At 39.1% G+C, this 20535-nt stretch overlaps 1 protein-coding gene across 5 annotated transcripts in view; it reads left to right on the top strand.

Annotated features, from left to right (window-relative positions):
* ctbp2a (C-terminal binding protein 2a) overlaps positions 1-20535 on the top strand; it is a 62662-nt gene that overhangs the window by 36867 nt on the left and 5260 nt on the right. For 3 of the 5 annotated variants that reach the window (XM_042011023.1, XM_042011026.1, XM_042011025.1), the window contains exons 3-5: positions 15498-15652; positions 19053-19197; positions 19805-20011. In XM_042011023.1, the coding sequence (XP_041866957.1) occupies positions 15498-15652; positions 19053-19197; positions 19805-20011 (507 nt within the window). Of the gene's footprint in view, positions 1-2276; positions 3109-15343; positions 15351-15497; positions 15653-19052; positions 19198-19804; positions 20012-20535 lie in introns of those variants that run through there. The other 2 variants (XM_042011022.1, XM_042011024.1) reach the window with 2 other exon arrangements.

Consider the following 20535-nt stretch of genomic DNA (forward strand, 5'->3'; position numbering starts at 1 on the left):
TTAATTGATTTTAACAAACAGTGATTAAGGATGCTTACACAATTGAACTATTCATTATTAAAAGCATCAGTAATGATAATAGGTTAAATGCAGTATTTGATACAAGGTAAATAACGAATTCAGTCTATTATGGGTGGTAATAATGGGTGGTGGTACTGCGGATAATGATATAAATTTTAACAGGGAAAAAATCACTTCATGCTTTCTCTGTGCTTGCCTTAACTATCAGTTTGAAACATGCAGCCATGAGTTTTTAACATCACTAGTTACACAGCAGGGTGTTAATTGGAATAACAAGGGTCAAATTTGCCAAAAACAAGCAGCCAATAAAGCCAGACTTACAGTATCTGAGATGAGTCTTAACTGGATGATAGTATAAGCAATGCTACGTCTGCCATGTGCTAATTTTCCATTTTACAGCTGCAGCTAAGTCAGTAAATCATGTGAGATTTTTTTCATGATTTAATTATCATTCATTTGGAAGGAAATCGTCACATTTAAGAAGATAGAACCTTTGAAGGTTTTTTGTTGACTGATGAATCGATTAATTAATTCCTGTTTTTAAATAATGTAACAACTAGGACATTATGTTAATGCGTGCTGCTTCTCTAAAGGCAGAGTTGACCTGAAAGCATGGTCTTAACCGTTATTATCAAAATCCTTTAAGGCAGAAGTGGCTTAGTGTTGGGCCCCCCTCTCAGCTCAGACAGGTGTAGTAGTAAACTCACTAATCTTTACTCCTGCTTGAGTGTAAATCTTGGGATCAGTTAGACTGCAGGAAATATTTTCCTACTGTTAGCAAGTTTGCATGTGACTCTGAGAGCTAACACGCTAAGAGCCCAGAAGCAAATGTTCCTGAAAACATATAAACATGTCAACATGGAAGAATTCATTTTGCAGCAATTTTCTTACAAAAGGTTTGTGCTATGTTGAGTTAACTGGATTTTCCTCGTGTTTTAAGTAATTTTTCTAGCATGATAGCATAAACACGTTGGTGGTCATATTAGCTTCTTTTGCTAATTATCTACAAATAAAAACTCTGATGCAATATTTTGCTAATAATTTTTCCGTATCACTTCCTATGTTCACGTGAAAAGCATGTTGAATTCAATTGTGAAACTCAAACCTTTGTATTGTATTTTTTTTATGCGTTCTCGTTTTGAATTTAATTCCATTAACACTAAAAATAAAACAAAAAACTGGGGCACAAGTATGTTTACCACTGCGTTGCATCACCTCTTCTTTTAAAAACACTCCCAGCTTTGGGAACTGAGGATGTTTTCCTATTTTTGCCTGATATTGGAATACTGAAACTGGAAAAAAATTATGTTAAAACAACACCTGGAAGAACAGCTAATCCCTTTCAGAAATAACCGGGGGCTCAAATATCCCATAACTTTGTTCAGTTTTAAATGTAGAATATCTAAGAATTTTGGGATATCATCTGCTGTACAGATAAGAATCAACCGTGATTTGTGACACTTTATTTAAAGCTGAGCTTATTTTAAGAGGGAAAGAGGTGGAAACTGTCCTGGGATCTGATGAATCCTAACAGTAATTTATTTTTAAAGAGTGTGTTGTTATTGTTTTACACTTATAAGACTAACATCTGTTATGGCAGCACATGTTCCCATTTAGACATCGTTTTCAGGGAAGGTCTTCCCTATTTCATCAAAGCAATGCGTGTATTACAGCAGCATGGTTAATAAAGACATGATGCTAAACTGGACCGCCTGTAGTTCGAACCTCTGGCTGAACATGTTGACTCTTTCAGAACTACAACAGCTACTGTCAGTTCTTAAACGCTAGGAGAATCTTTAGGATGCAGCAGTAGTAAATTAGCCTCTAATTTAGTCAAAAATTGTAACATGAAAAAATTTTTCCAGATTTAAATATAGTCTTAATACTAGTTTTGATGTAGTAAAGTTAAAACAATTTGCTCTCTGTTAACAAGTTAGTATTTCTCTTTTTAAATGTTCTTTTGAACATTTTTGTCACAGAGCATTGAAATAACCCTCGATGGCACTTTGTTGAATGGCAAAACCAGTTGTTCCCAATTTTGAACGGTGAGGAGTGAGTGTCAGATTGTGGAGAGTTTGTGGGTAAGAGGGAGTGAGACAGAGAAAAGAGATGTGGTGGAGGGGGGCTGGCACTCCTAAAGGACTGTGGAGCCCAGATCACAAATAATAAAACAGAAAGGCAGGGAGGGAGGGAGGGGAGGAAAAAAGGGCGAAGGAAAATATGTTATGCGAAAGGGAAGGTCGGAGAGAATGGAGGACAGAGTTGTACGTGTGCCAGGGGCGCCGCACCTCTCACTGTGACTGGTGCTTTTCTTTCGTCTCCGTTATTTACCTCCCTTTTTTTCTTTTCTCCTGCATAGCTGTGGCACCAGATTGTTTTCTCTGTCGTTTTTTTTTTTTTTTTCTGTTTTTCTCCCCCCCCACCCCTTCCTCTCCCTCCCTCCGTCTCTCTGTGACTTCCAACAAAAGGCTGACGGAGTGAGCCTGACGTCTGAATGAATAGCCCAAACCTGCTGTGAAGGGAGAGAAGAGGGGAGACGGAGCAGGAGAGGAGGCTGAGGAGAAACGATACAAGTGATCCAGCTGAAGAGGCGGAAAGAGGAGAGCGCAGACAAGTGCGGATTGCCGGCTAGAGACGAAAAGAGATCCTTCCCCCCCCTCTCCTCCCCCTCTCTGGAGATTAAAGGAGTTGAAGGCACCGTTTTAACTGCGCGAGTGGGGGGAGTGACCATCACTGCCCTCCTGTGCCACCATCCATTTTTATTTTCCTCAGTAGCACCAGTCGTGTGAAAAATGGAACTTCTGGGGATGAGGTGACGAAGGAGGACAGATTTGGAGACAAGCAGCGGGAGAGCAAGAGAAGACAGCGAAGGAGGACAGAAAAGGGGAGGGAAGCTGGAGGAGGAGGAAGAGAGGAGACGATAACCCCAGGGCATACTGTGTGAGAATACACCAACGCCCACTTCTTCTTCTTCTTCTTCTCCCCCCCTCCTTTTTTTTTTTTTTTTTTTTGCTGTCCCTGACCTCGACATTTCCTCTGCCATGTGCATCACCTGATTTGGAAAAATGTGGAGACAGCATTTCCCAGGCAAGGAGCATGTTTCACATCATGCATGTATGTGTGTGTGCATGAGCTCACCAGGGATAATAATAAAAATCTGTGTTGTGTGTGTGACTGTGAGAGGTGGAAGGAGGGAGTTGGCTTTAGGGCTAATGAGCCTCTTATGTTTTTGCAATGAAGTGTGTCATGAAAACAGTGTGTGTGCATGAGGGCAAGCACCCCTGCGAGTGTGTCAGTGTTTCCCTGGTTTGCAGCCACCGCAGAGCTCTGCACAGCAGTGTGAGGAGGGGAGATTAGATGGGCTGTCATTTGTTGGGTCAGAGGTCACAGCCGATTGGGTATCTAAGTGGGTCTCCCTGTGTGACGGTTAATAGTATAAGTCTCTCTATTTTTTTTTTCTTAAAATCTGATCTTGTTTTGATGCTTAAACTGATGAAAAATTAGCTTCATATTCTTTTTCTTCACTTTCATTGTTGCAAAAACTGGATAAGACACTGGTTTTGCTGCGTGCGTGTTCATCAGCACTTGCTAGTCAAGTGATAAAGAGGATGGATGCTTGTCTTTTTTTCTCATTTTGCTTTACTGCCACTTAGCAGTGAAACCAGCTATGATACCTTTGTGTCAACATATGTTGCCTCCTTCCTTCTTTGACTCTGTCCTTACACTTCAACCCTGTTTTTTTTTTTGTTGTTTTTTTTTTTTTTTTGCTTGTCTTCTCTCTCACACTTTCTCTTTTACCCCTCTGGCTAAGCATTTGGGTGGTGATAACTTTGGAGGGAGCGCAGGCAGAAGGGAAGGACAAACAATGTCTTTGTGTGTCCACATAGTCGAATAAGAGACAGGCTAGGGTGGCGGCAGTGCGGCCAGGCGCTGAGAGGGTCCGGTGGGGGCTTGCAGCAGGCAAGCCTGCCAAAGAAAAGCAAACGCCTCCCCTATTATTCTACACATGCCAAGAGATCGTAAACACTCTGGAAAAAAAAAAAAAAGCAGACACTCCCAGGAATACAGGCACTGGATTTTTGTTAACATGTATGCAGTTAGAAAGGGTAACACTGCTGTTTTTCACCTCTCACTGCAAGCAAGGGCATGGCTGGGAAAAGAAGTAATGACATGTGTTAGCAGGCTTGATTTTACTTAAAGATCTGGGATTTTCCTGATCATCACTGATCATTAATGTAATTTGTGGATTTGTAAAACTTAGCGCATGGTTTTGTATTTCCAGCGCTTCCCTAGAAAATGCGGCAGAAAGGAACACCATTTGTGGCTCTTCTCTTTAAAGCTCAGTGTTTGGGTTGCCAGGTTGGGAGGCCTGTAGGGGTGAGATTTGGTATCATTATATCACGCTTTCAACTTTTTTTTTCCTGCTGCACTTGCCACAAATAAAACTCATGGGGTTATCAGCCCCCCCACTCCTTTCGTCACACTCATAGACTATCCCATCTCTGAGTCCCACCAGCTTGGGAGTTGCTAGGTAACCAGAACCAGCTGTTGGTCCTAAGCCATTTAAGTCCATTTTGGTCCTGCATCAACAGCAAAGGTTTTTCTTTTTTTTTTTTTTCTTTCTCTATGAAAGCTTGCTGTGAACTCAGCAACCACCGCTGTGTCCCTGACATCACCATGCCATGGAAAATCTTCCTCACTTCCTTTTGTTTTTCCAGTTTTATTGTTCCACTGATACTGGGACCAGTGTGAATGTCTCTGGCTTGTATCACACAGGAGCATTTCAACACCTTTCACACAACCGATAGAGAAAAAGATGAGAAGTAGAGCCCAGGAAGGCCAGACAGGAGACAAGTGAAAAGAACAGGCCTGTGGGTGGCAAGACTTTGACAAATGAAGTCACCTGTAATTTAGAGTCAGCAAAAAATGACGTAAGGATATTACAGAGGGCCCCGGGAGTGTGTGACTCCTCTGCAAGTGTGAAGAATAAACTGTCTCAGAAGGCTATTAACAGAGATTCGAGATGGCAAGCACACAGTGAAATTGTTCAGAAAATCACAATAGTGCAGGTAAGTTAATACAACACTGCGGTCCCAGAGTGGAAAATTTACATTTCAAAGTGTGTGACAACCTTACAAAACAAGCCGCAAATAAATCTGAGGGGAGCGCATTAGCTTCCAAATAAAACCGCCTTTTTAAACCAACCGGGGCATGTTGGAGATCCACGAAACCACAAAACCAGAACGCTCCATTTGTCAGAAAATAGAACTCGCGAGTTGAAGATTACTGATGTAGTGTCGTGTTATTAAATACCAATTTAAAGGCTGATTTCCAAACCCAAGGGGGGAAAAAAAACACAGGTCTGAATGAGGATTTATTTTTCTTTCATTGATTGTTTGTGCTCTATTTAGAAAATGATCCTTCTCCCTCTGAAAACTCTGAGTCACAGCGTCTGGCAGCAGAGCTCCCTGAGCTGCTTTTCCAAGATCAGAACGTCCAAACGAGAGAATTAGACACCAGATCGTACTCACAAAGGAGAGACATATTTCTTTGAGCTCTGTTTTTTTTTTTTTTTCTTTTTTCCCTTATATTTAAAACTTCTATTTGTATTGTCAGAATCCAAAATGGCTTTTTAGTTTGAAACATCTGTAATCCATTTGTGGTTGAGAGTTCACTCTTGCCACCTCTGCCAAAAGTTTTCATACTTCCTGACACATCATCCAGTTTTTGATTAGCATTGGCGAAGGATGATATCAACTTTAGCCCATTCAAGCTTTCCTCGGGGGGGGATTCAACAACATATGACCTCCACTGGATTAGACTATCTGCTGTCTCACTGAGCATGGTTTAGATTTAGTTACTCAAGCTGTTGGCTTCTTTGCTAGTTTCTTTATTACTGACAGACAATGCTGGCTGTTGTGCTGTGATAAATACTTTTGGGTACAATAACAGGACATTGGCACAAGCTGTTAGCATTTTTATCCCACACACTACCAGCCAAAATATCTTACAGCCTAACATAAACCGTCTTTAATCATGTTGTTTCTGCTGCTCACAGAAGTTTATGTAACAGCTAATAGGCACTTGAATAATTGCTTTGTGGTATTTTTTTCCTTGCTTAAGTAGGGGTCTGGTATTGGGTGGATCTTTATGTTTGGACAGGGTAGATTCTGTGTTTCCTTTTAAGTTCAGGTTCTCAGTCTTGCAGCATTGATACTCACCCTGCAGGGAGCTGGGCAAAGGGATATAAAAACCGGTAAAATAATTAAAGTAAGCTCAGTAAGAAAAAGAATGGAATACTTTGGATAAAACTAATTTACTTTCTCTCTTTTGGACTCCTTTGCTGTTGCAAGATGTAGTCCTTGCTGTCTGAATGCAAAGCAGATTTGCAAAGGGCGTTTTTCCTCATGCATACAAAATAATTAATTCATAACCTCAACATAACCCCAGCTGTCATTTGATAATTATTTTAAAAAATGTGCATAAGTTACTATTAATCAGGAAACATTATATTGCAATGGTCTGCACATACAAGCTGATTAGTTTTCTGTTATTAAAATATCAAATAACCAAGAATGCCTTCATGGTAATCGGCACGTTTCATACAAGTATTTACTAGAGTTAATTACAGATACAACAAAGTATAATATGTTCAGATGATGGTGAATTGAAAAAAAATGTTGCCATTTCAATAATAGCTGGAGGTTTTGTTTTACACATAATTTTTAAAGAAAAAAAAATGGAAATAACTGTAAACATTTGTGACTCCAAGGGGGAATTTTATTTGCAATCAAGCTGTCAAAAATGCATTATGCAGGCGGATTTTTAAAAAATGCAAAGCGGTGAAAAAGCAGCAGTCATAAAAGCAGCTGAGGACTGAGATGGATTATTACCAGGGCACGTAGCAATGTGCTAAACTGAACATGTAACTGTAAAGATGTTCTTCATTAACGTGTGGACACACCATTCCATTTCCCACCTCTGCTTTCTTGGAAAACACACTGAATGGGAGCCAAAGGTGAACAGCCCTTCAGTTTTTACCCTTTGAGTCCTGTGCCTATTTTTTAGACCCCTTCTTGAAATTGTGCACCATAATTAAACAAGGATATCTCTGCAGCCACAATGTCTATTTGAATACTTTTACAGTCATAGTAAAGGTAACACTTGTGAGATTTTTTAAGATGTGCAACTATGTTACCGGTGATTATGAAGATGTCACACAACACAATTAAAAATAAAAAAGTTTCAGGCTTGTCTAAAAACTCAAAGCAAACAATTTCAGGATGAAAATTAATATCCTTTTGCAATGATGCAGCTGTAGCTCTAAACCTCTATTACAGCATTGTACAACATGTGAACATTATCTGTGCAAAGACAAACTCTGAGAAAGTAAAGCAGAACAAAATAAGTTTTCAGTCCATATGTAAGGTCTCCAAAATGGCCTTTTTGGCAGTTTACCATTTTGTTCTTAAAGTCCCCGAATTGAAGGACCTTGAGTTTTAAAAGGTTAAACAGTGACAACAAAGAGCCACAACTTCCAAGTTTTGCTAAAAAGAAGTGAGAGGTGGACATATGAGACATTACTAGGCCACCGATATTCTCAGGAGGAACACCATTCCTTTAGATTCAGTAGTTTCTTTAATTAAACCTGTTGATGTTTCAGAAACCAGTCACAAAGAAGAACTTGTGTAAAAAGCGAACAATAAACTTAATCCAGTGGTCTAAGCCTGAGGACATATTGTTTTAAAAACTAGAGAAATCTTAATATTTGATAATGGACATGTTTACATGGGTTTTAATTCTCCTTTAATTCAGAATAAAAAATTATTCCTCTTTTAAAAGATTAAAAATGACCTTGTAATCACCTAATTCCGATTGAAAATGACCATTCTGAATTAAGCTTAAGTCAGATGTAAGCGGCTGGTTTATTCTGATTTGAAATCCGGATCAAATAATTCCTCGATTTGTCTTTTAAATTAATTTTGGTCGTTCTGCACATGCTCGTCCTGTCGCGATGATGCACATACGGTACTCTATCTCTTTCCTTCCCTGACGAAAGTGAAGTAGTATGCTATTGTCAATGTGCTGCTTCAAAACTATAATCAACATCAAAGCCAAAATGGTTCTTATTATGTGGTCTTCCATGTAGAATAGAATAGAAATACTTTATTAATCCCTTCGGAGAACCCTCAGGGAAATTTGGGTATGTTGTAGCTGAAACGAAAAGAAGCGGGAACTGGAGTTTTTTTTTTTTTTTTAATTGAACCGTCAGAATCCTTCCCAACCCCCACATCTAAGCAGAATTGAATTAAAGCAGTTCTAGTGTTTTCTATGTAAACCTAAATTCGGAATAAGTATTTACATGTAAATGCGAAAGAAATTGCTTTAATTCTGAATTAAAAACATCATGTAACCATAGCCATTGTGATGGTGATTTCAACAATATTACTGAGCTCTTTTTGCTTTTTCCTCCATTGGGAGTGTTGTGATTCAGCCCTATATCAGACTGTTATAAGTACACAAAAAGGCTCCTGATCGTATGAAATTTCCAGTGTAGGAAAAGTTTAGGACATTATCGTCTGAAGCTAATAGGAGTATTTATAGGCAGAATCATCTAGTGATCTTAATGCATTCATCAAACAGTTTAATTTGCTCATCTCAGTATTTTAAATAGATTAAAACAGCACATCTACAAGAACAGTTTGAATGTTTGTTAATGTTTTCCCCTTACGTTGCCAGTTTTGCCCTTTTTCAGTGATGCAGATAAAACTTTTTTGATTGGTTGTGCGTCACACACACACACTGCCAGTGGTGCAATCCTGTCTTTGCTGAGTGTCACAGAGGAAGACTGAGTCCTTTATCTTTGCATCACTTGTGAGCTCCCTCTAATCATCGGTCAGGTATCGGAGTCATTAAGACCCAGTTAAGTGTTGATTATCTGCACAATTTCCGTGTGTTAAATTCGTTCTGCCTTATTAGCTCAAAGACAAGCAATTAGCCACTAGGTAATAATTAATCAACAGATTTTTTGACCCACTTCCTTCAAGTGGAACAGCTTTTTCTGCCGGCTGCTCCTTGTTTGGACATTATGAGCACCTGACTCTGTCTTTTCATCTCACTGTGTTCTTGCAATGTTTTGTTTGTGTGTGTGTGTATGTGCGCATGTACACAAGGCTGTGAATGTTACACAAGTGCTGTGTTTCCTTGTGTGTGACTGTTATATGACTGGAAGTATTTTTCCATCTGATAATGAACTCTGCAGGAGTGTGATGAGGAGACGCAAGGAGAGCTGCAGAGCCACAGGTGTGTTTGGCGAGCAGTTGTCTTCACAGCTGCCTCGCTAACACACAATAAACACACACTTTCGCACACACAAAATAAGCCCAGAATACTGTGTTCTTCTAGCTTTTACCAGAGATTGAGGTCACTTCTGCCACATTATTTCTTGAAAGTACCCCATGAAGTAATTATTTTTATTGGCTTACTTTTTTGTAGCTTTTGTGTGTGTGTTTATGTGAGGAAGGAAAAGCAGAGGAATGATAGGCAGTAAAAGTCCAGAGTCTCAGCTGCTGAAGGCATTTTTATCCACATTATATTCACTGTAATCACCTGGTTTATAAGTTCTCCCAACATGATTTTTAGCTACTTTCATGCCAGTATGCTTACAAACTGACCCAAAGGTTTATATCTATTATATTTGACTGTGCCGGCCTCTGCATCATTCGGATGCACCCTGTGTGCCTGTAAGGATGTGATCAAGACAAAGGAAGTGCTAAACTTACTACATGTTGGCAAATAGACTTTGGGCTTTTAAACCAAAAGAGAACTGGTGTGGTTCTCATTTGCAGAACAAATTACCAATGTTTCTATTGGGAACCAGATGCCAGGCTGATTTAAATGGGAAAAATAGTAACAACAGCCCCATTGGGGATCATGTATAAAAGAATAGGAAATTCTTTACTATTGTACTCTTTCTCAAAGTTCTGGAGTCACAAGAGACAGATTATAAAAAGAATGATGTAAATAAAAGCAAAAGAGTCAACACTTGATAATTTCCCATTATGCAGCTCTGCAGTTTTTTTTTTATTTATTTTTTTTTATTTTATTTATTTATTGCCTGTTAACTTCCCCTTCCTTTAAGTCCTCACTCTTTCAGTTTGTGTCCCAGACTCTCTAACAGATTTCATGCAGCTGTTTTCTCAGGCTCAGTTTTCACCACTCTTGGCAAAAAAAAAAACACTGATGTGTAAAATTAGCAGAGAGCCCCTTTAAAGGCACATCCGCGGTTTTTGAAAATGATCAGCAAAGTTCCAATAAGCAGAAAATCCATTTAATATGTGAAAAATAAATTGAATCACATACCACATTCCAGTTTTCTTCACCCATCCGCACATTGTCCTCCTTCTCTCGTCCCCCCGTTCCTCATTGTTTTACTCCTTTTGTAGTTTTTAATCTTTAATTAGCTGTGTGGTGAACTGCTTCCATATATGTTGCCTCTGCTTGTATGGATTGGTTCACCTTCCCCTGTTGTAGAAGGAAGCTGAGAAAGAAACCATCATTAAATAAGTGAACTCAGTTACACAGGTCATTTGTCCAAGCAGTGATATTAATGACAACCAGCTAAGCTTCTTTTAGAAAATTAATCCTGTGAATTCATTTCCCTCTGTGGGCTGAGAACAGGTGGAATGCTGTTCCTCATGTTGTAGGTATCTGTGTTTCTGTTAGCTGTACTTGTGAGAATAGGACATTAAATTTAATCAGTTGCTGTAAAAATAGCAATGCTCTTTCAGAATATGTGCCAATGTGAGGAGGGATGCGGCTTATTACCTGTTAAAATAAAACTTAAGGCCTTCAAAAAGATCTGATTTCATTAGTTTAATATGTTGGTAATTGCTTACTCTTTTCATTTCCTTACACACACACACACACACACACACACACACACACACACACACACACACACACAAACACACACACACACACACACACACATATATATATATATATATATATGTATATTAGATCTGTCAAAAATAACTAGGGCTGGGCAATATATCGAGATTTTCAAATATATCGAGACTTAATCAGACACAATATAGAAGAAGGGAATATCGTTTATATTGAGATAGCTTGTTTTGAGTAAGAAATGTCTTTTCTTTTGCATTTTGCACAGCTGAATTTTTGTTATAGTCATTGAAAAGTATTTTTCATTCATTTTGTTTTAGGAGCATTTAATTTAATGTAAAGCTACTTTAATTTCAGTCAACTGTTATAATGCTGCCGATCCTTAATAAAAGTGTATTTAGCACCGAAGGCTGTAAATTAGAACTGTCTCTTTGGTTACTTGACAAAAAAAATATATATATATATTGATTTTATATCGTATATCGTAATTCAGGTAAAAAATATTGAGATATAAGATTTGGTTCATATCACCCAGCCCTAAAAATATCGTGTTAATGGCGGCAACTAATATGTAATTAATTGTGTTAATATTTTTAACTCATGAGTGGCATGACATGCCCCATACATCAGTCATATGATGGCAGGATTTGGAGAGACAAGATGGAAAAGATGAGCCGGCTGGCTCTATGGATGGATTTGAGAATAGGCACAACGTTAATGGAGCAAGACAGGGTAGTCACCTCCGTGGAGAATGAGAGGGTTCCACACCTGCACTTTACCCATATTTATTTATTTTTTTCCTTCAAACTTATCCTGCGTTTTGCACAAATATGTCTGCTTCAGTGGCTCGCTGGTAGTCTGCATGTTTGCGCAACACAGCTGCTTCCTCCCTCTCCTCCTCTCAGGTTATAACGTGAATAATGGCGGCTGTCGGTGATCAGTTGATCGACTTTGTTCTCTTGTTGCATTTGTTTATCATTCAACTGAGAAGGAGGAAACAAGTGGTTCGTGATGCACACCATCACATATTTACCTCAGCTTATTGTTTTTGGCAGGACCTTCTCAAACACAGTAGTTGGTTGGTGGTAGACAGGGTTTATGCTACAGATATGCAGGGGCCAACGTTTTGATATGGGGCCAAGCAGGGCCACTGGCCAGGAAAAGGGGGGCACAAATGAGAGCTGAAAATATATGAGAGATAAAAAATAAATATTAAAATGATTATTACAACTAAGGTGATAATCTAATGTAAAACAAACTTTGGGTGATGCTGCTGTTGGACTTTTATCACTGTTGCACAAAGACTTAAACTTCAATGATAAAAGGAAAAACATGTTCTTAGCCATGTCATCAGTTTTATTAGTTTCTTCATTAGTGTTTAACTTCAATCATCACATCTGCTGATTTTGACAGAAATTATCATGTTGACAGTTGGTGAGATGATGCTGTATGAATTTGTAAGCTGCTAAAATGGATTTTTGTGAAAAACTGAATCAACAGACAGTAATAGTGTAAACTCAAGCTCTAAAAAATTGCATTTAATTCAAACCAGTAAAAAAAGAAATAGAAAATATCCCAATAGCCCAAAATTGAACAGACCTAAAGTTAAAGTGTCATTTTAAGTACTTGAACTAACAGCTCTAGCTGTTCTCTCATTAATAGTCTACAACATGTTACAGTACTTTTGACTTTTTAAGTGTTTTCATCCACATCTTCATTAATAGGCATTGGCATCTGATGATAAGCCAGGACAGGATCAGTCAGCAGCACCTTTGAACGTTTCGTTTTCAGTCTGGTCATGGAAGTGCAAAAAATTGCAGTTCACCCCTCATTCGCTAGGGGCTGGCTCCAAAACAGAGTCAATCCCCATTAGGGCTGCAATGATTAGTCAACGTTGTCGACAATAAAAATAGTCGACAATGAATTTACCTGTCGACTATTGTTGGCCAAAAAGAAAACAAACAAACAAAACCTACAGAGTGAGACATCGTCTTCTTTTCTTATCTCTGCTGAGAGTTGCACATGCGCAGTAAAGTCCGCCAGGGGAAAAATATGGCAGCCAACCTGGGAGTAGAACGGCGGCAGAGGACGTCAAAAATCTATAATAACTTCACGTTAAACTTACAAAATAAATTAAATACATGTGAGATTTGTAAAGCGGACTTTGCGTACCATGAATGTACGTTTGCAATGCTTGAACATTTAATGATACTTACATAACAACCTTATGCAAGATTTCAAAGCTGAAAGTGAAATAAGAACCATTTATAATAATCATGAGATGCATAATCCGATTGGTCGACTAGTCGTTTTAATAGTCGGTGACTAATCGACCATCAGAATAGTCATTAGTTGCAGTCCTAATCCTCATAGACTCTCATTTTAAAAAGACCAACTTCACAGCAGAAATAAACATGTTTAAAGCCTGGTACAAAAACAACATTTTAGGATTAATAAGTCAAGTTTACCTTCATAACAACTGTGAGGGGGGTGAATTTTTTTCTAACTCATCCATTTTGATATTTAATCTTGAAATTTGGCATAATTAGAAGCATGTCCTTTTGATTGACAGGTATCCAATATCTGCGGAAAGAAGGGAGAGTGCAGCTCACCCGCAGATTTTTAGCCGGCAACAGCGCCTACCTCCATTAGCTGGTTAGCTACTGCTAGCTACGGTTAGCTCCGGGTTAGCTCTTAGCTACAGGCAGCTCGGAGTTTGATGGGTGTCAATCATCTACCCCCATCTTCACAGTCCCCTCTCTCAGCTCCATCTCTTTGCCCATTTTTTGGTTTTCCGAGAATGACAAGAAGTGTGATGCTGCCAAGATGGCAACAGTCCATGTTTACTTGCAGTGAATGATCTGTTGGATTTTCATCAGTGGTCATTTCAGGGAATGTTGCCCCTTGCAAGCAGTTGTTGTAACTGCATGATGTTGACCGGGAGGTTCTGGTCCACTTGGGTAAAGTGCAGAGTGAAATCAAACCAAACCAGAAGAAGGTGCAAATTCTTTTCAAATTCTGAGTCCAATCGAGCAGAGTCCCCCGGACTATCTTGGTGTGAATGCACCCTGGTTGCATTTTAGCTCCACCCACTCACACAAAAAGAAGGTGTACTATACAAACTAGGGCTAGGCGTTAAATATCAGATATACTCGATGTATCCCAAAAAGTTTTACTTGATATGTAAAATATCTATATCGTGGACACTGAGTACAAACTGACAAGGCAGCATTCAAAACATCTACATGTGATTTTCTTCATAGTTTAGCTTCTCTCGCTCACAGCAGCTGTCTTATATCAGGACATCAGTTTTAGGCGATATTGCCGAGCCCCAATACAAATGTAGAAATGTCTTCTGAAATAACAAGAACTGCTTTAACTTATGTAAAAGTTTTTCTTTTACATTAGATTCCTCAACTCGAAGTAATCAGATGACTGTGAAAATTGTCAAATACTTTAAATTGTTCATTTTTATAAAATATATCGGAGTGAAACCATATTAAACTTCCATCAGTAACTTGTCCAGAGTAGAAAACTTGTTTGAAAATTTAAAGCACTGCTACCTTTGCAGTACATGCTCCTCATTTTTATGCTTAACATTGTATATATCTGATCAGTTTGTAGTTTATATGTTGGCCTTTTGTAGTTGTGGAGTTCACAAACGCTGCCCTTGCTTCGCTAAACTGGAGGAGTTACAGAAACCGTCACAGAGCGAGCAGGCTTGGATGTCCTTTCCAGCAGCGCAGATGCCACTAAATAAAATATTTCATAATCCTGCCCAAATCCTCTAATCACCATGACAACAGGCAGCAGGGAGCCAGCAAGTGGCAGTGTGTGGACCCCCCCCCCACCCCTCCTTTATCTGTTTTCTTTTCCCTCTTTTTATCTGAATTTGGGACCACACTGTTGGGTCTTTTTTCCCCAGGCACTAACTGTTTTCTTGTCAACTGCAGTTTGCTTTTTAATTTTGCTGAATGTATTTTTTAATGTGTGCCTCAGAATACATCATATGCTATCCTGCTGCTTGCAAGCAGCTCTAGATGGGCTACATACCTACACTGAAACTCCTAGAATTTAATGTGATTTATTTTGGATTTCTATTTTCAGTGATAGAATAAGTCTATAAAGAATCTACAGGTAACAAAAGGTGCAGACACACACACACATACACTAAGGAACAGTAACGAAAGGCCTGCCGGCTCCTGTGTGGTGATAGGATAATGGAGGTGATGACCTCATGGGGTGAAAGGACCTGTTGCCTGGTAACAGTGTGGGTAACAGCGCGCGAAGGGGGTACTAGCATCTGTGTGTCTGTGACTGTGTGAACATGTGAGTGTGTGTTTGTGTAATATCGACCCTTGTTGTCAGGTACTGGAGATGATGACAGTGGTTTAAAGTAGAGAGTGCTTCAGTCAAGTTGAGGGGTATCGATCAGGTGTGTGCAGGTCACTATCACACAGCCAAAAACACAGTGTGTGTAAACACTCCTATTTTCCTTCTTCTGCAGCTCTTGACTGGGTTGCCACATATAAATAATGAACTGCGTCTTTTCTCTGTCTCTCTCTCTGCAGGTATTCGGCCCCAGATTATGAATGGGCCGATGCACCCGCGCCCCCTGGTGGCGCTGCTGGATGGGCGCGACTGCACCGTGGAGATGCCCATCCTCAAAGATTTGGCTACTGTTGCTTTCTGCGATGCCCAGTCCACACAGGAAATACATGAAAAGGTCTGGAATCTGATACAAGATCTACATTTTCATCTTTCATTTTTATTAAATTCAGCAGCTATGGCTCTTACAGGTTGAAACTCTGACTCATTCGGCATGTAGGCAGGTGTTAATTTAGAACGCTGCTTCTAATATTTCTCATGTCAGTGGTCTGAAACACAATCAGTCCACCCCTGATTTTTATAGTAGCGTAGATTTTATTTTTATGAAAGTCTTCACCCTTTTTTCTGCAAACATCATTTGCCTGTTGTAAACAAAATGTTTATAATTTATCCAATTTATTTGCTTCATCTGGTCATTTTAAAAGTTTAACTTTTCTCTGACCTCTGACTTTTAAAACTGTTAATTCATCTTTCCCTTTTGAGTTTTTCGTCTTTCTTTTGATAATTAATTTACATTGAAGATAGGAAGTAAAGAGCTATATTGTGAAGCCCTTAGTCCACTTAGTGTATATGTACGTCATGCAGCTCTTTCGAATGCCTATAATAATTTAACAGATGATGATGTAACAAATAATGAGCATAGCACACGTTTAAAAAGTATTAACTTTAAATGTGTTTCTTGAACGGTTTGCTTTCTGCTCACTACAGAAGATTCATCTCATCTTCTTTCTGTTCCTCCATCTCTGTAAGGTTTTAATGATATTTCAGCCCACTGGCTTGTTCTGCTCTCCCAGTACGACTATAATGGTTTCATCACTGACGCTAATCCCACTGGGTGCTGAAGTGCGGCTTTGTTAAATAAGGAGAAGGAGGAGGAGGAGGCTGGTAATAGAAATGCTGTATAATTGTTCTCAGCCAGAGTGGGTGAAACATTTGTCTTATTTTACTGTCTATACTCTGGAGCCAGTGAGCAGCTATTTTACAGCCCTAGATGGAGGGTTTGTGGTTTCACACTCAAGAAGAATAAGAAGGCCTCCACTTCATGCTGCCTTTTACTAAACCTCAAAAAACCTGTGTGGGGAAATTACAGCTGTGGACAAAGTCACTTTTACTTCATTCCAATCAGGAAAGGTTCACAGGTGAAATGGAAGAAATGGAAAACAAATGCACACAGAAGCAATCTCTATGGTTAAACGTTCTGAGTGTGAATACGTGACACAAACAGAGAGCCCATCTGGAAGAATAGATGTTGGCTGAGATCCCATGACTGTAACCACACAGAGGATACACACTCAAACACACAATCTCAGTAGTGAATTACTGTTCATCCATTAGAAACTCTGTGAGAAAACAAAATCACGCAGCTGATTTTCTGTATGGGTTTCCTGGAAGTGAAGATGCAGCAGATTGTATGACGTAAGCCGCCCAAAACAAACAAAATAAATAAATTGTTTCATCCCCTTTTTTATTTTTTTTAAATTAGTATATATAAAATGATTTATTAACATAATTCAATTTGATGTTTTGGCATTTTTTTGTTTCTTTTTGTTTAGATATAACTATTTAAACCCTTTGTCACACAAATAGCATTTTATAGAGTTTCTCTTTCCAATGCAGCAGTGTGACATGCAAGTGTGGACATTCAACAAAGAACCTGCAGCTCATTATCAGAAAGCTCATAGTTCAAAGCTCATTTTTACATCAGTTAGCTGCTGCTCTATGATTCCCCTTTTATTTTAACAGCTAATCAGTTTTTAGCAGCTACTGCTCTAATCTATGGCTTTTTTAACCAAGGCTGACTTTAGTATGTGCTCTTGCTGCTTCATCATGCATGAACAGACACTGGAGAGGTCCTGAATAATTTCGTAATCATTTAAATCAAGAACTTTTGATTGCACTATTTTTTAATAAATTACAAAGTACTGATGTGGCCTTCTCCGTTTTTGCTTGTCTCTGCAGCAGCCTATATTAGTTATACTTTGCTAGCATAGCCTTTCTTTCTTTTGGTAAGCAGTTTGTGCCGTTAAAGAAATGCCAAGTGATGCATCGTGTGAAAGTAACACCCACCATCAGTCATATTTTATGTTTGAAGTCTCCGTAATCATGTAGTGTGCACCATATATACAGTATACTTGTAAACTCTGTGTTTAGTGCCTTAAAATTTATAGGTAATAAAAATAATAAATGCATGAAATCATTTGTGCATTCATGCAGGCTACCCAAATCAGCCTTTTTTAAATCCAAACTTTAGTGATTACAGTGAATCTACAGCCTTCATTTTACTTTAACCCAGAGATTCATCATCTCCAACCTTTTTCTGAAGCCCCCTGGACGACGACTCTGATTGCAAAATAGACAAGTAAAATTTATCAAATAATTCCTTGAACACTTTTTTTTTATGTTTCCTCAATAGAGATTAACCTTGATAATAGGGGAGCTGCTCTCATGCCTGTATGACTCTGGCGCCAGCAGGTGATTAACTTAGCGTCATGAAACATAGCTTGGCTCAGCTGAAAGCTAATAATATAGCCCTGGAAGCACACTAATTAACAAGCTGTATCTCTGAGCTTCTGCAGAGAAATTATTAGCTTTGCTAAGCTAATCAGTAAGACTACAAGTGCAGAGACACAAGAAACCTGGCTCACTCATTTACAAAATGGTACAGCTCAGTCTCACCAATAAAAAAATTGTATTGTACACAATGCAAAGGTGCACGTGCACCATGGGATGCCAGCTCTAATTGCAGAAGAGCACTTTTAAACCAACTACTAATTAACACAGTAGAAAATCAATTTTCTCAGTTTTTCCACTTCATGTAAACTTACTCCCAGTTTATATTCCTGCTGATTAAGAGTGTGTAGTAAATCGCTGTCGTTTTTCCATCCAAGCCTACAGCTACCCTGCTTCATTCAAGTAATAACCCACAAGGAGAGTTTTAACCTTGAGTTTAAGTCCAGCTCCCGCTACATCTAACTCCAATAAAAATGTTATGTGGAAATTCATGGCTATGCTAATCTGGCTCGGGTAGGTTAATTCTGTTAGCGGGTTGTGAATTTAAACCTGTTATTTAACGGCCTTGGCTCTCAGCAGCTACTTGTTTACGCTCTCCGGCTTTCTCAGCAGCTGTCAGTCTGCTTTATTGTCGTGCATGCACCCACTCTAACCTTGTTTGCATACAGTCTGAATTAATGGATTGTGACAAAAACCAGCTTTTGCAAGCACTCATTATACAGTAAATGCACAGACAACCACTCATATTTTAGAGCACACATAAACAATCCATTTGCATTTAGATGAAGAATAGCTAACATTAACTTGGGTCCCAGAAAATGGAAGGTAGTGAAAGCACTTTTATTCATAGTGGCTGCAACAAGTCGCTCGTACATGCCGCTGAAAATCAGTGTAAGGGTGATAATGATTAAAAGCAGCAATGATAATGTGTTTATTAGCCGAATGTTTTTGTCTGTCTCTGACACGAACGACCGCTGATGAATGAGATCCGCTCTGATATCCCTCAGGTGCTGAATGAGGCTGTAGGGGCCATGATGTACCACACCATCACCCTGACCAGAGAGGACTTGGAGAAGTTCAAGGCACTGCGCATCATCATACGCATCGGCAGCGGCTACGATAACATCGACATCAAGGCTGCCGGGGAGCTCGGTGAGGCTGGGGGACACACGCAGACAAAAAAGAGGCGGATTATAGATGCAGAGAGTGAGGCCGTTCATGAGCAGACGGTAATCATATTCCAAGAATAATGAATAAAAGGAGTCGTATCTGCCCATATGGCTCAACTATTCGCTCCAACAAGAAGAAATGAATAATAAATCAACAGGAAGAGAAATGATGCATTATGGATTAGGGCAGTGCATCTTTTCTTTAGGCCAACCCAAACTCTGCTCCCTATATTGACTCAACATAAACAACATATGTAGCAGAAATGATTTATTAACTGCAAACAGAAGAGGTAATGGAACTGATTGCACATTCAGAGCAGATGCTTCAGTTCATATGAAATTTCCCCTCTGATTCCCATTTGGCCCCTTCGGCATATGTTTGGAATGAGAGCAGGATTTAGTGTGATATCCTAATTACCGTCACTATAGCTTGTCATGGATTTTTTTTGGTGATCCTCTGAGTTTTTTTTTTTTTTTTTTTACTTGATGCTGAAACAACAAAATGTTGTTACTACAGTTGTCTTCTTTCAGCTTCTATAGTTTCTTCTTTTTTTTTTTCTTTCTTTTTTTCTTCCTAACCTCTCCTCCAGGCATCGCAGTGTGTAATATTCCCTCAGCGGCTGTAGAGGAAACAGCAGACTCAACACTTTGTCACATCCTTAACCTGTACCGGCGAAATACCTGGCTGTACCAGGCTCTCCGGGAGGGCACACGAGTTCAGAGCGTAGAGCAAATCCGGGAGGTGGCGTCGGGGGCTGCCAGAATCCGAGGGGAGACGCTCGGCCTCATCGGATTTGGTGAGAATCTTGTTCGGGATTTTACAGCTATAGTCACCTGAGACTGGTGGTATTCAGGGGAAGGGGGTTCATAATTATTTATCACTTTATCTTAGAGTCCTCCCCTTATTAAATTAGCCTACATTGTTATTTGGTTTACTGATCACATCCAATTGCAATCAAAACTAAAAAGGTAATTCAGAATATCTATCTTTAAAACCTTAAATTATTTTCCTCAATTGGTCTCTTAACTGTGCATACAGTATAGCGTCCCTTCTCCTGTTAAACAAAATGAATTTAAATGACTGTCACCCTGATAAAAACACAAAATGATTAACTTTAGCAGTGCTGGGCTTTTTTAAATGAACATTATTAACCTTTTTTCCTTTCCTTAATGTAAACAAAATAGATCTACTTTATTAATTATGGACTATACAAAGTTAGTGTGTGAGGCAAGCCTCCTTAGGGAAGTTTGAGGGGGGGGGGCTGACTGTAGGTGAGGAAATATTACATTAGTTATTAAAAGAAAAGATTAAATGTTTGGG

This window comes from Melanotaenia boesemani, chromosome 16 (assembly GCF_017639745.1).
Source record: "Melanotaenia boesemani isolate fMelBoe1 chromosome 16, fMelBoe1.pri, whole genome shotgun sequence".
Taxonomy (NCBI): Eukaryota; Metazoa; Chordata; class Actinopteri; order Atheriniformes; family Melanotaeniidae; genus Melanotaenia; species Melanotaenia boesemani.